Raw genomic sequence first — 11,888 nt, 5'->3', positions numbered from 1 at the left:
GTAGGTAGGAGGAAGATCGTGTGAGAGCAAAACTGTCAGCCTGAAAAGAATACTAAAGGGTCCTTTGAAGTCACTTCTAAACCTGATAGGTAAGAGTTGGTCAAAGCATTGATTTAACTAACTGGTAATGTAATAAAAGATGATTTCCGATAGTTAACCAGAACCATAATATCAACAACGGAGGGATACGGCATCAACAAATAACAAATAATGAAGAGCCATTTTATTGTCAGTACTGACTGTCATACAATTGAAACACTCAGAAGGAAAAAATCACAAGAATCCACAAAAGGAGAGATTCAGAGAAGTGCAAGGGACACGGTATCTACAATAGAAAATCATTCTGTGGCATTGACTCCTTTCTGTCCAGCTGTAAAAGAGGGAACAAAAAGTCGGTATCTATAGAGCATGTTTCAATCACGCTAAGATTTAAAAATAAAAAAAAGAAAGAAAAAAGAAAAGAAAGACAAATATTGCATTGCAGTTTCCCAAATGACCACACAATCAGGCAGGACTTTCAGCCTCTTTCCTTCGTGGCTTCTTTCCTCATTGTCATCCTGGTGGCTCCGCAGCGGCCAACACTTCACAAGTGTCACAGGAAGGTTCTAGGCAGCTCCTGTCAGTGTTCGGATCGGTAGGCAGGGAAAGTCTCTGTCCGATGAAGCTTCAGAGGGCTGGAGACATCTTTTCCAAAAAAGAATTTAAAACCAGCGGTTATATTTCAAGAAAGCCCACGATGACATGAGCTAGTAACAACAAGTGTCTTGGTAACAGAAACAAGTAACAGGCAGCATTGGATACCCCCCCCCCCCAAAACCAGGGCACTTGCAGAGATATGCAAATAAGGGTCAGGAGAGCCATCACGATTAACATATTATTTGCATGTGGTCTTTGCACCGAGCTGAGATAGGACCACTAGCAGCTACCCTCCTCCTAGATTTTTTAGCTTCATCAACCCCTGTGTTCAGGATATTTAGGGGAAATGAGAAGGAATCACAGGACTCTGAAAAAAACTTCTGTTGAGGACATTCTCTGGGAACCTACCCAGAAATACGGCATCATTACACTTCTACTTAGGAAGTTTTGTTGTAAGGACTCTCTAAGATCCACACGGGCTTTATTATTTCAGGTCTAGATTCCAAACCAAGGAAAGTGAAGAAGTCCGGAAGGCAACATGCTGCGGGGGCACGGTCAGCAGCCTCTGCGAGCCAGACAGGGGTTAGCAAAGCTTCTTTAGAAAGGGCCAGATACTAGAAATCTTGGATTTTGCAGACCGCCTGGGCTCAGTGCACCTACTCCACTCTGCTGCCCGCAGCCGAAAGGCAACCGCAGTGACTACAGGACTCTTGGGCACGGATGCCTGAGCAGGCCCTGTTAACGGGGACAGCCAGCAGCTGGATGGGCCGCAGGTTCAGGCCATAGGTTCAGGCCGCAGGCTTGGGCCGCAGGCTCAGGCCGCAGCCACCTGCCCACACGGGCTCGATTTGACACAAACCAGAGACTTTTCTGCCACCTGCTGGCTAGAGGCTGCCTCTGCCAGGAAATTCACGCGGGCGCCTGTGCCAGCCGCTCTCCGGGGAGCACAGCAAACCCAGCATACTGAGGACAGCATTTTTTTCTTTTATTAAGATCTTATCTATTTAACAGAGAGAGAGAGAGAGAGAGAGAGAGAAAGCATGAGCAGGGGGCAGCAGGCAGAGGGAGAGGGAGAAGCCGACACCCCGCTGAGCAGGGAGCTGGATGCGGCTCCATCCCAAGACCCCAGGGTCCTGACCTGAGCTGGAGGCAGATGCTTCAGGGACTGGGCCACCCGGGCACCCAGAATACAGCATTCCTGGGGGCCAAACGTGTGGTCAACACCTAACACAGCAGCGCAGCTGTGGCTACGTGGAGCACACATGCCTTGCAGGACACATTCAGAACAATGATGTTTTTATTTATTTTTTATTTTTTATTTTTTTTATTATTTTTATTTTTTTTTTCAATGATGTTTTTAAACAATGAGCCAAGCCAAAAAGGTTTATGGTGGCATTTTGGCCTAGTTAATACGCCATCACCTTGTCACAAACAGCCCTGAGCTCCACAGAGACCCGTCAAGAAGTCACGGATTTGCATATTTGCCAGCCTCAAATCTGAAGCGTTAAGGAAATGACAGACCTAGTGAGACAGTCGCTCGCACACAACAGTGGCGATTATTAGAGAAGCTTGAATATTCAGATGTCTCAAATTACAAGAAATTTAATTGTAATTAATTTTTAATTTAATTGTAAATTTCTTCCGACCTCCTAACCATTTTGAACAGAAATTACATCTTCTTTCCACTACACACGCCGTAACACAGAGCAACTGTGTTAATGAGTTTAAATAACACAAGGGGAGCCTGGCCGGCTCAGGCAGTAGAGCAACTGACTCTTGACCTCGGGGTCGTGAGTTCAAGCCCCACGTTGGGTATAGAGGTTACTTAATGAGTCTGAGCACCACAGATAAACATCCAGCACATCTTTATTACAGTTTGATAAAAGTTCCCACAGGAAGCCGACAGTGTACAGTGTTGATGAAAAACCCAAATCCCTGGTCAAGTACAAAGCCCCTCCTGAGCCTTCACCCGTTTAGCTCCTTGGATTGTAAAAGTTTGTGAGAAAAGTGACAGATAAAAATGAAAATAAAAATGAAAGCACCTGCAGCCTCTATCATCACGCTGGCTCACTGAGCCTTTCTGGCTTGGCGTGAGTGCTATTTTTAGCTTAAAGCCAGGAAATGGATAGAATCACCTGTCCCCCATTTTGCAATTCACGCAAAGGTCATGTAGACCGTGTCTGGGCCTGTTCTCTGGCCTGCACAGGTCATAAAGTATTTAGAATTGCCTGTCAATATTTAAATAACTTCACACTTTCATAGAGGTGTCGATTTGCCTGTTCTCTTACAAAACTGGACGGCACATGGTCCTATCTGCTGCCCCAGGGCCCCTGTGATTCACCAGGGACCCCAGCACACACCCCCACACCGTGCCCTGTTTCACTGCTTGCACGTCCTCCCTGATCCCATAGACACGAGAGTCTGAGACCCTCATTTATTTGTTACATTTTCACTTCTGCTCAGATCTTAATCTCTTGTCTCTTAACTGATGTACAGACCACGTCTGTGACTACATTAGATTTAATACTGAAAACCCAATGTCAACGTCTCTGAAGCAGCCACTTACCCTAGGAAACTACCACCCTTATAATAACGATGTAGGGCAGCCCGGGTGGCTCAGTGGTTTAGCGTCGCCTTCAGCCCAGGGCCTGGTTCTAGAGACCTGGGATCGAGTCCCACGTCGGGCTCCCTGCATGGAGCCTGCCTCCCTCTGCCTGTGTCTCTGCCTCTCTCTCTGTGTCTCTCATGAATAAATAATAAATAAAATAAAATAAAATAAAATAAAATAAAATAAAATAAAATAAAATAAAATAAATAAAATACAATGTAAATTGCATGAGCTAGAACCAGTCCCCTGGGGGAGCCATTTCCATTCAATGGTATGTGCCTTTGAAACAGCCACGGTGGTGGAGTTTCTGCTCACAGGTAAGAACATAGGATAAAAGAAAGAAAGGAGTCCCTCCTCCAGTCCCTCCACCCAGTGGCCATGTGGTCTTCAGCAAGTCTTTGACCTCCAAGGGTCTCAGGTTCTGCCTTCACTGAAATGGAGAACACAGTCCTGCTCTGGCCAATTCAAAGTGTTGCAGGAGAAGCAGAGACGGTGACATGAAGGATGCCCGGCAGAGACTACGACACAAACATCCGGTGCCAATCTTTGACTACCTAAAACTACGCAAAGTCGAATCTGATAAATGATGCCTATTTTCTTCTTGTTTTTAAACCAGCGACACTATCTTCCAAGGCAATTCCAACAGAAGGTTTCTGGAAATATTAAGCAATGGAGCACTTTGGAGTAAGGGTAAAGATTCCTAAGAAGATAACTCTGAGATGGAGGTGTGAGTGTTCAAGCTGGATGCACCTGCTGTCTCCGACTGCCCCTTATGTCCCCGCCACAGGGCCCCCGTTCTGATCTTTACCCCAGCCCATTTCTGTCTCCGGGCCTTTGCAGTCGATGAGCTCTCTGTGGAGAATGCTTTTCCCTGGCTCTCAGTGTGGCTGCTTCTCCTCTGACTGCAGGTCTTAGGGTAAATGCTGCAGGCTCCTGTGAGCACCCCATCTAAAAAAAGTCCCTTTGTCATCAACCTCCCCAAACCAAGAACTTTGGCTTTGCTATATTTTCCATAACACACACTTTCTTTTCAATGTGACACGGGCCAAATTTAAAATTATATATATTTGTGTAATTATTGTCTGTGACTCTTCCTTAGACTTGGGGCTCTAGGAGGGCGGAAGCGTGCCTGTCTGGCAGCCTGTGTATCTCCATCACCTAGCACACTACTTGGCATAGAGTCGATGCTCAAGGAATCCTTACCAACTCAATGAATGAGTGAGTGCTTGAATGAAGAGAGAAAGGTCACTTTCTCGGTAGGTGACCTCAGACACACTACTAACCCTTCAAATTCTCAGTTTCTTAGTTGCAAATGAGAATAGTATACGTTCATGTAGCTGCTCTAAGGACTAAGTGAGACCAAGTATGGTAAGTACAAAGCCTGCAATGCAGCAGGTCTTCAAGAGAAGCTATCTTCATCAAACACACTTGTCCAATATATATTGTCTGACTTGTGAGGAACAAACCTAGTGCTTCACCAATGTACATGAAAAAAAAAAGACATTATGTACATGCAAAAAATAAATTTGCAGAGCTCTGGTTTAAGCAAGATTAACCAGGTTCTTTTTTAGGACATCTCAAAACCTTGAAGATAGTGGTTGGCATTCTCAATCTCCAAAAAGACATTTTAACCTAACATGTAGCATTTCCCCCAAACTTACCGGACACAGTACTATTTTGGGAAAGGGCCATATCTACCGGGGTTAGTGCTCCACGGAACACACTTGGGAACACATCACTCGGTCTTATTTTATGCGATGTGCTCCTGAAAGAATCCCGTAGTTACAGTGTTCAACTTGATAAATGCTTCTCTCTCTCTTTTTTAAAAAAAGATTTTATTTATTTGAGAGAGAGGGAGACCACTAGCAGGGGGAGGGGCAGAGGGAGAGAGAGAAGCGGACTCTCTACTGAGCAGGGAGCCTGATGTGGGGCTCGATCCCAGGACCCTGGGATCATGACCAGAGCCGAAGGCAGACGTTTCACCGACTGAACTGCCCAGGTGCCCCAGATAAATGCTTCTCTTTCATGATTTTCTTCCAGTATTCATGATAAACATCTTTCACATGTTGATTTTGCATATGCTCAACCCTAGAAGGGAATTTCTATAGGAAAACTGGAAATGGGGCAGGAGAAGCAGTGATGATTAAATATGTCTTCATACACGGGGCCATGTCAAAGCCAGCACCTCTTCCCCACCGCAGTAATAATAATTCCAAACCTACCCAGCAGGTGGCTCTACAGGACTAAATTTGAAGGAGAAAATGATCTGTTCTCCAACCAGATGGACAAATGCCCCTGTAAATTTGCATGCCTTCCAAGATTAGCTTCCAGATCTGTCATCTGGAAAAGGCATCCTGCAGTACCCCCAGGTAAATGAGCTGGCCAGAGGAATCACAACTCACAAACACCATCACAACAAGAAGACCTCATCTGCCATGTGAGCCCAATACACGACACACACAGGGCAATGATGCCATTCATTTTTTTTTCCAGTTTCAGTTTTATTCAGGGTGTGGGAGGAAAGAAGAAGGTAGGTGGCATAGGAGGAACAACAGCTGGACTTATCCTATTTGTCATGTAAGCGACCACCTCTGATAAACAAGATAATTTTAGGGAAGCTGAGAACTTTTTTTTTTAAAGTAATAAATTACTGGTAAGTTGAGTCCCATTCTACACATAGACCACATATTGGCCCTGTAGCTCAATGAATATTGGTGCCTCAAAAGCGATCCACAAGATAAAACGAATGCAGACAAATCTACGCAGACCATGCAGGTGAAGAAATCTCTCAGTAAACACTGGTACAAATTAAATATGGAAATAAAGCACAGGTAGCAAAAGTATGTAGAAGCAAATCATCTGATGGAATAATTAGTACAAAAACATAAAGCAAAAAGTAATAATAACTCTGAAGCAATTATTATGCCATTTCCATGCATACGGATAGTCTAAAATACTAGGATATTCACCACGTGGTATCAGTGTGCCAAACAGGGAGACTGTAAGAACTCAAATGGAAATTTGTGTTCAGCGAAGATCATAATGTGACAAAGAAAAAACAATAGAAGTTTTAACTCTCATCTTCAAAACCTAGGACACAATCATCTTCAAAACCCTACAGATCATCAATACAAAGCTTGATAATCCATCAGCTCTGCAGAAAATCTGTGGTAGGACTTCTCATTACAATTGCCATTAATCTCACTAGAAACTAAGAAATCACTATCTTCAAATTACTGGTCTGGAACTACTGTGACTGTGATCACTTGAAAAAATCTATACCAAGGCTCTTGAACCTAATTTTACAATAATATCTCATTACTTTCGAGTGATGGATTATAGGGCTAATTAATAGTAAAAACAGTAAAGGGAATACACCAAAATTTAATTTTGATGAGTTGTTTGATTTGCGCCATGCTGGTTTTGATAGAAAGAAATAATGGGAACTTCTCAAAGAATGCAAATTTTTTTCTTTGTTGTGATGCTTTGTACTGCTCTGCTCTACCTCTAGAGGCAACATCATCACTATTATTATTTTAGAATTAGTGGATTACTAGTCTTTGACAATCATCCCAGACCCGTGAGCTGTGTATGGCTTTCCAACTGTAATATGGGCTTTTTGCATGCAGGTAAATTAACAAATTTTATTCTTTGTTCTTGAAAAAAAATATTTATATGCTGGAAATAGAGCTATTTCCTTCATAGTATCCAGAGGTAGACATTGTCAGAATAGTCATATATACCCTAGGAAGATACAGTGTGTAACAGTATCCACAACATCCTCTTTATACCTAAAAAAGATTTTTTGGAGCCCAAAAATATTTTGTAAAGTATTATTACACCGTTAGGGTCCTGATAAGACCCTCAGGCCTCACCGTTTCTGATGAATGTCTACTCATTTTGGTTATGGATAGTTAGATTAGTTAAGGATAGGAAGGTGGGGTATGCTCTTCATATTATCTTTTCTATGTCCTGAGGATTCTCAATCTCTGGAATATTAAAAAAAATCAAAAACTGCATCATATCCAAGTGTTCAGGACATCCCACCCTCAGTGCACCTTTGCAAACATGCTATTCTAGGGAAATCCCGCCATACATCACCTTTGCTGCAAACTGACTTCTCCAATTACTACTCTGTATCTCAGGAATTAAGGTCACTTATCAATTTCCTCCCTACGCCTACATCAACTTTGGTTCTCAACTTTGTTTTGCAAGCCAGGCACACAGCATCCAGATATACTTTTTTTGTAAAGGTCATCTTGGCAAGTGTAGAAAGTCAAGTTACAAAGCAATTCAATAGCTTTGTGTGAACTTCTGTTATGCATGCTTCTTCTAAGCTTTCAATAATTACTATTTATCTTATTTTATGTTAAAAAATATAGCCAGGTGCTAGAGTAGTATAAAGGCAGTAGTATAAAGGCAGGTTGTCAAGTGGTCTTTGTGACAACCTGATTTACCCCAACTCTCTCTCCCTCTCTCTGCTTATGTTCTGGCAAGTAAGCTTGTCATCAGTTATTTGTGAGTGTAGTCACTCACATAGGCACTCGGGATATATTTTCAGAGTATCCACAGTGTGCCATGCCCTCTGCTAATGAGCAGGACTTAGAGTCACAAAGACGAGAATGTAAGTACCCTCAGTGCCTCTTTTTTTTTTTTAGGATTTTATTTATTTAGGGGATCCTAAATGAGCCAACCGCTGGGTGGCTCAGTGGTTTAGCACCTGCCTTCGGCCCAGGGCATGATCCTAGAGACCTGGGATCGAGTCCTACGTTGGGCTCCTTGCATGGAGCCTGCTTCTGCCTCTGCTTCTGCCTCTGCCTATGTCTCTGCCTCTCTCTTTGTCTCTCATGAATAAATAAATAAAATCTTCACTGCTTCCTGGAAGAGGAGTCAACTGGCCATACAATTCAACACGGCATGAACACTGTGCTAAGGACTATAAAGAAGAGTGTCAGTGCCCTCGTCCTGGGAGCACACATGATCAAGATTCCACGCCAGTGATCAGGGAGCCGGGAGGGTTTCCTTGGAGTCAGGAGGTAAGATCTGGAGGTGACCAAGAGGCCTAGGATGGGGGCAAAGGCACAGAATTCCAGAAAAAAGAACAGGAAAAGCTCTTTGGGGGAGAGATAGCCAGCAGGGGGCGCTGAAACGATGGCTGATGGGCGAGGGGACAGAGGTTGCCACTTCAGCTGAGGCCACTGTTTTTTATGGCCCTTCATTTGTTCTTAGATTCATTTATTCAGCAAATTTCTGCATATGGACTAGATGCCGTCTAGCGTGTGCCCTTCAAAGTTCTGGTATCTTGCAGCTCATCATGGAAAGTTCTTCACCTGGGGTCCCCCGTGTAGGCCTATTTATTTTTTCTTTTTTTAAAAATATTTTTTTATTTATTTTTATTTATTTATGATAGTCACACAGAGAGAGAGAGAGAGAGGCAGAGACACAGGAGGAGGGAGAAGCAGGCTCCAAGCACCGGGAGCCCGACGTGGGATTCGATCCCGGGTCTCCAGGATCGCGCCCTGGGCCAAAGGCAGGTGCCAAACCGCTGCGCCACCCAGGGATCCCCTATTTATTTTTTCTAAGTGACATACGCACAGGCTATTCTTACAAACTATACAACAGGGACGCCTGGGTGGCTCAGCGGTTGAGCAGCTGCCTTTGGGCCAGGGCATGATTCCGGGATCCAGGATCGAGTCCCACATCCAGCTCCTTGCAGGGAGCCTGCTTCTCCCTCTGCCTATGTCTCTGCCTCTCTCTCTTTGTGTCTCTCAAGAGTAAATAAATAAAATCTTTTAAAAAAAACAAACAAACTATACAACATAAAAGCTGCATTTGAAAAGAGGAAAATACTTAAAATTTGTGTCTCATTGTTCCTGCTGTCCCCTCTGTGTGCTCTTCTGTATCCTGTCTCTGAGGCCACTGTTCTAGCAGACAGGCTTCTCAGGGTTTGCTTGGAGCCCGGGCAGGACCAGAACCCAGGACCCCGTCCCAGTGCATCTCTTTCCAACAGCACATGCTTCCTAAGCTTGAGTCGCCTGGAGGGCTTGAGAACACACAGGTGGCTGGGCCCCCGGCCCCTGAGCTCCTGATCCTGTAGGCCTCAGAAGGGGCCTGAAACTGCATTCTGGCAAGTTCCCAAATGCTGCCGCTGAGGGCACCAGACCGTTTCCCGAAGCGCAGAGCGCAGCCCTCTGGCCCCCACGCCGTGCAGGGGCCGGGCCCAGGGGGGTTTGCTCAGCCACCTCCTGGGCCTGAGCACCGGGGCTGCCTGGAGCGGAGGGCCCAGGCATCTGCATTTGGAGCAAGTCGCCCAGGATGGGGCGACGGAGGCCAGGGCTCCCGGGGCTGCTTACCTTGCAGGCGGCAGAGCTGCCCGGCGCTGCGCTGCCGCGTGATGTGCTGCCAGTAGGCGCTGCGGGGCAGGGGCACCATGGTGCTCAGGGAGGCGGCCCGCTCGCTCATCTTCATCTGCAGCTGCAGGGAGGGAGGAAAGCACGTGTCAGCGCCCCCGGGACTGGAGGGGTCAGTCCCCCGACAGGGGAGACCGGGACCGCAGGCTGGGAGCCGGGACCGCAGCGACCAGGTGGGACAGCCACTTGCTTCTGTCGCTGGGCGGCATCCGCTGGCCCCGCGCTGGCCACAGTGGCCACTCCCTCTGGCTCCCTCTGCGGAGCCTCCCTGGACCCAGCGCAGCCCACCTCTCACCACTGATCCCCGGGGGCCTTGCGGACCCCAGCCGGGCCAGTATCACACGACCCCCCGGGAACATGTCTTGGGACTTTTGCAGAAGAGAGAATCAATAGAGGCAAGCCAAGGGCCTCTTTTTTGTTTTGTTTTGTGTTGTGGCCTGGTTTGTTCACTGCTGTCTCCCCCAGGTCTAGCATATTTCCTGGCACATGGTAGGTGCTCAATAAATGCGTGTTGCACTGAATGAATGGGCCTCCTTGCGGGGTGGCTGAGGACAGGAGATGGACAGGAGCCTGTCTTGGAACAATGAGGAGAAAGCAAGCCAGTCAGTGAGCTGATTCAGAGGGAGACAGCCAAGCAAAGGGGGTGACCGTGGATCCCACCTAAACCTGGAAACTAGCCCTGGACTTCTCAATCAGGTGAGCCGATCACCTCTTTTCAGTTCAAGCTGATTTGAAGTGGGGACCTGTCACTAGCATCAGAACTAAATAAACCCTGTCTGCTCCTCCAAGCGGCCGATCCTTGTTCCTGATACTCAGGGAGGCAAGGGGAAGCCGGGGCTCTTGGCCCAGGTGCTGGGGAGTAGCCCGGGGCCTGCCTGACACACTGCGGGGACTGATCTTACGAGGGACGTTTCAGGGAGAAGGTGGCCTCACAGAGTGGGTAGGAGTTGAGTGGAAGGTACATGGGGACATGGGGACAATACAGCTGGGAGAGCGCGAGTGTGACATGAGCCCTCCCGCCACCCTCTCATCTCAGCCCGCTCTCAATGCAATCACGGTAGAGCTTTATTTCGCATTAACAGGAGAGGTGAGTATTTGCAATGTTTGAGTTCCTGGAGTTGTCTGAATATCAAATAACCCACCTCGGTGTTAGAAATTGTGCCCAGAAACGCACAGATCTGCACACGCATTGCAGCAGGACACAGGTTGCAAGCAGGAAAAACTGGTGGAAACTTGATTCTCTACCACTGAGGACCTGATTAATCACACTGTGACGCTATGACCTATTCGGCAACTGCAAACTAGAGGAAGGAGGATTTCCATCAACTAAAAAGGAAACATTTATATATTGTATTATTAAGGAAACAGTGAGTCCCAGACCATGGTGTCTAGTGGAATGTCATTTTAATTGCTCATATGAGAAGCAGTGACATTACACACCTGCCCACTTGGCTTGTATTAGAGTTCAGTGACTGCTTAGCACCTGCCTAGCACAAACTAGGTAGGAAAAAATGAAGGAATTATTATTATTATTATTATTATTATTATTATTATGAATTGCAAAGCCCATTTAAAGATTTTTTTTTTTAAAGAAAACTCTTGATTCTACACACCTCACCAGTATGACAGATCCAGGCCTAATATCTGTCCATCCATCCAGTGAAACCAAATTAATATGAGGCTTCATATCCTGGAGACCAAAACCCATTCTAGTTGATGAGATTGAACTTGAAAAAAAGATTATAACCATTTATTCCAGAGATAATTTAATTTACCTGTGTTGCATTTACACACAATGGATTGAATTCTCGGTCCTCTCATAATAGGACAAGTACCAAAATGTGTCCCCAGGTAGAATTAGATAGCAGGAGGTTGTATGGGGACATTTTTTCCCCCTAAACGTGTCCTGTTAGATCAAAAGGCGAAGAGCCGAGAACAAAGCTTGTAGAAGAGTTCTGTGGCTGTTTCTATACTTCTGCCCAAGTGAGAGTCTCAAAGCTTAAGAGCAAAAAACAAAAACAAAGAAACAGAAACCTATTTGCCAGTGACTTCGGGTGACTTCCGGTGACATTCAACCGCACACAGAACACATAAATAAATAAATAAATAAATAAATAAATAAATAAATAAATAAATAAATAGAGGGAAAGAACTGGATTTCCAAGGTACTGATTATTGGATTTTCTTAATAAAAAGAGATCCTAGGTAATATAATAAAAAATTTAATATGAAGA

The 11,888-nt window shown here is 45.4% G+C and overlaps 1 protein-coding gene across 2 annotated transcripts in view; it reads right to left on the bottom strand.

The window, feature by feature from the left end:
- Nucleotides 1-208: 208 nt before the first annotated feature.
- Nucleotides 209-11,888, bottom strand: part of DOK5 (docking protein 5) — a 153,081-nt gene continuing 141,401 nt past the window's right edge. The window contains exons 7-8 of one of the 2 annotated variants that reach the window (XM_025470447.3): nucleotides 9,598-9,718; nucleotides 209-684 (exon numbers count right to left, since the gene is read on the bottom strand). In XM_025470447.3, coding sequence (XP_025326232.1) covers nucleotides 620-684; nucleotides 9,598-9,718 — 186 coding nt within the window. In that variant the 3' untranslated portion in view covers nucleotides 209-619. The remainder of the gene's footprint in view (nucleotides 685-9,597; nucleotides 9,719-11,888) is intronic. The other variant, XM_025470448.3, reaches the window with a different exon arrangement.

This window comes from Canis lupus, chromosome 24, assembly GCF_003254725.2.
Source record: "Canis lupus dingo isolate Sandy chromosome 24, ASM325472v2, whole genome shotgun sequence".
In the NCBI taxonomy this organism is placed as follows: domain Eukaryota; kingdom Metazoa; phylum Chordata; class Mammalia; order Carnivora; family Canidae; genus Canis; species Canis lupus.
This window is presented reverse-complemented; position numbering and strand designations above follow the sequence as displayed.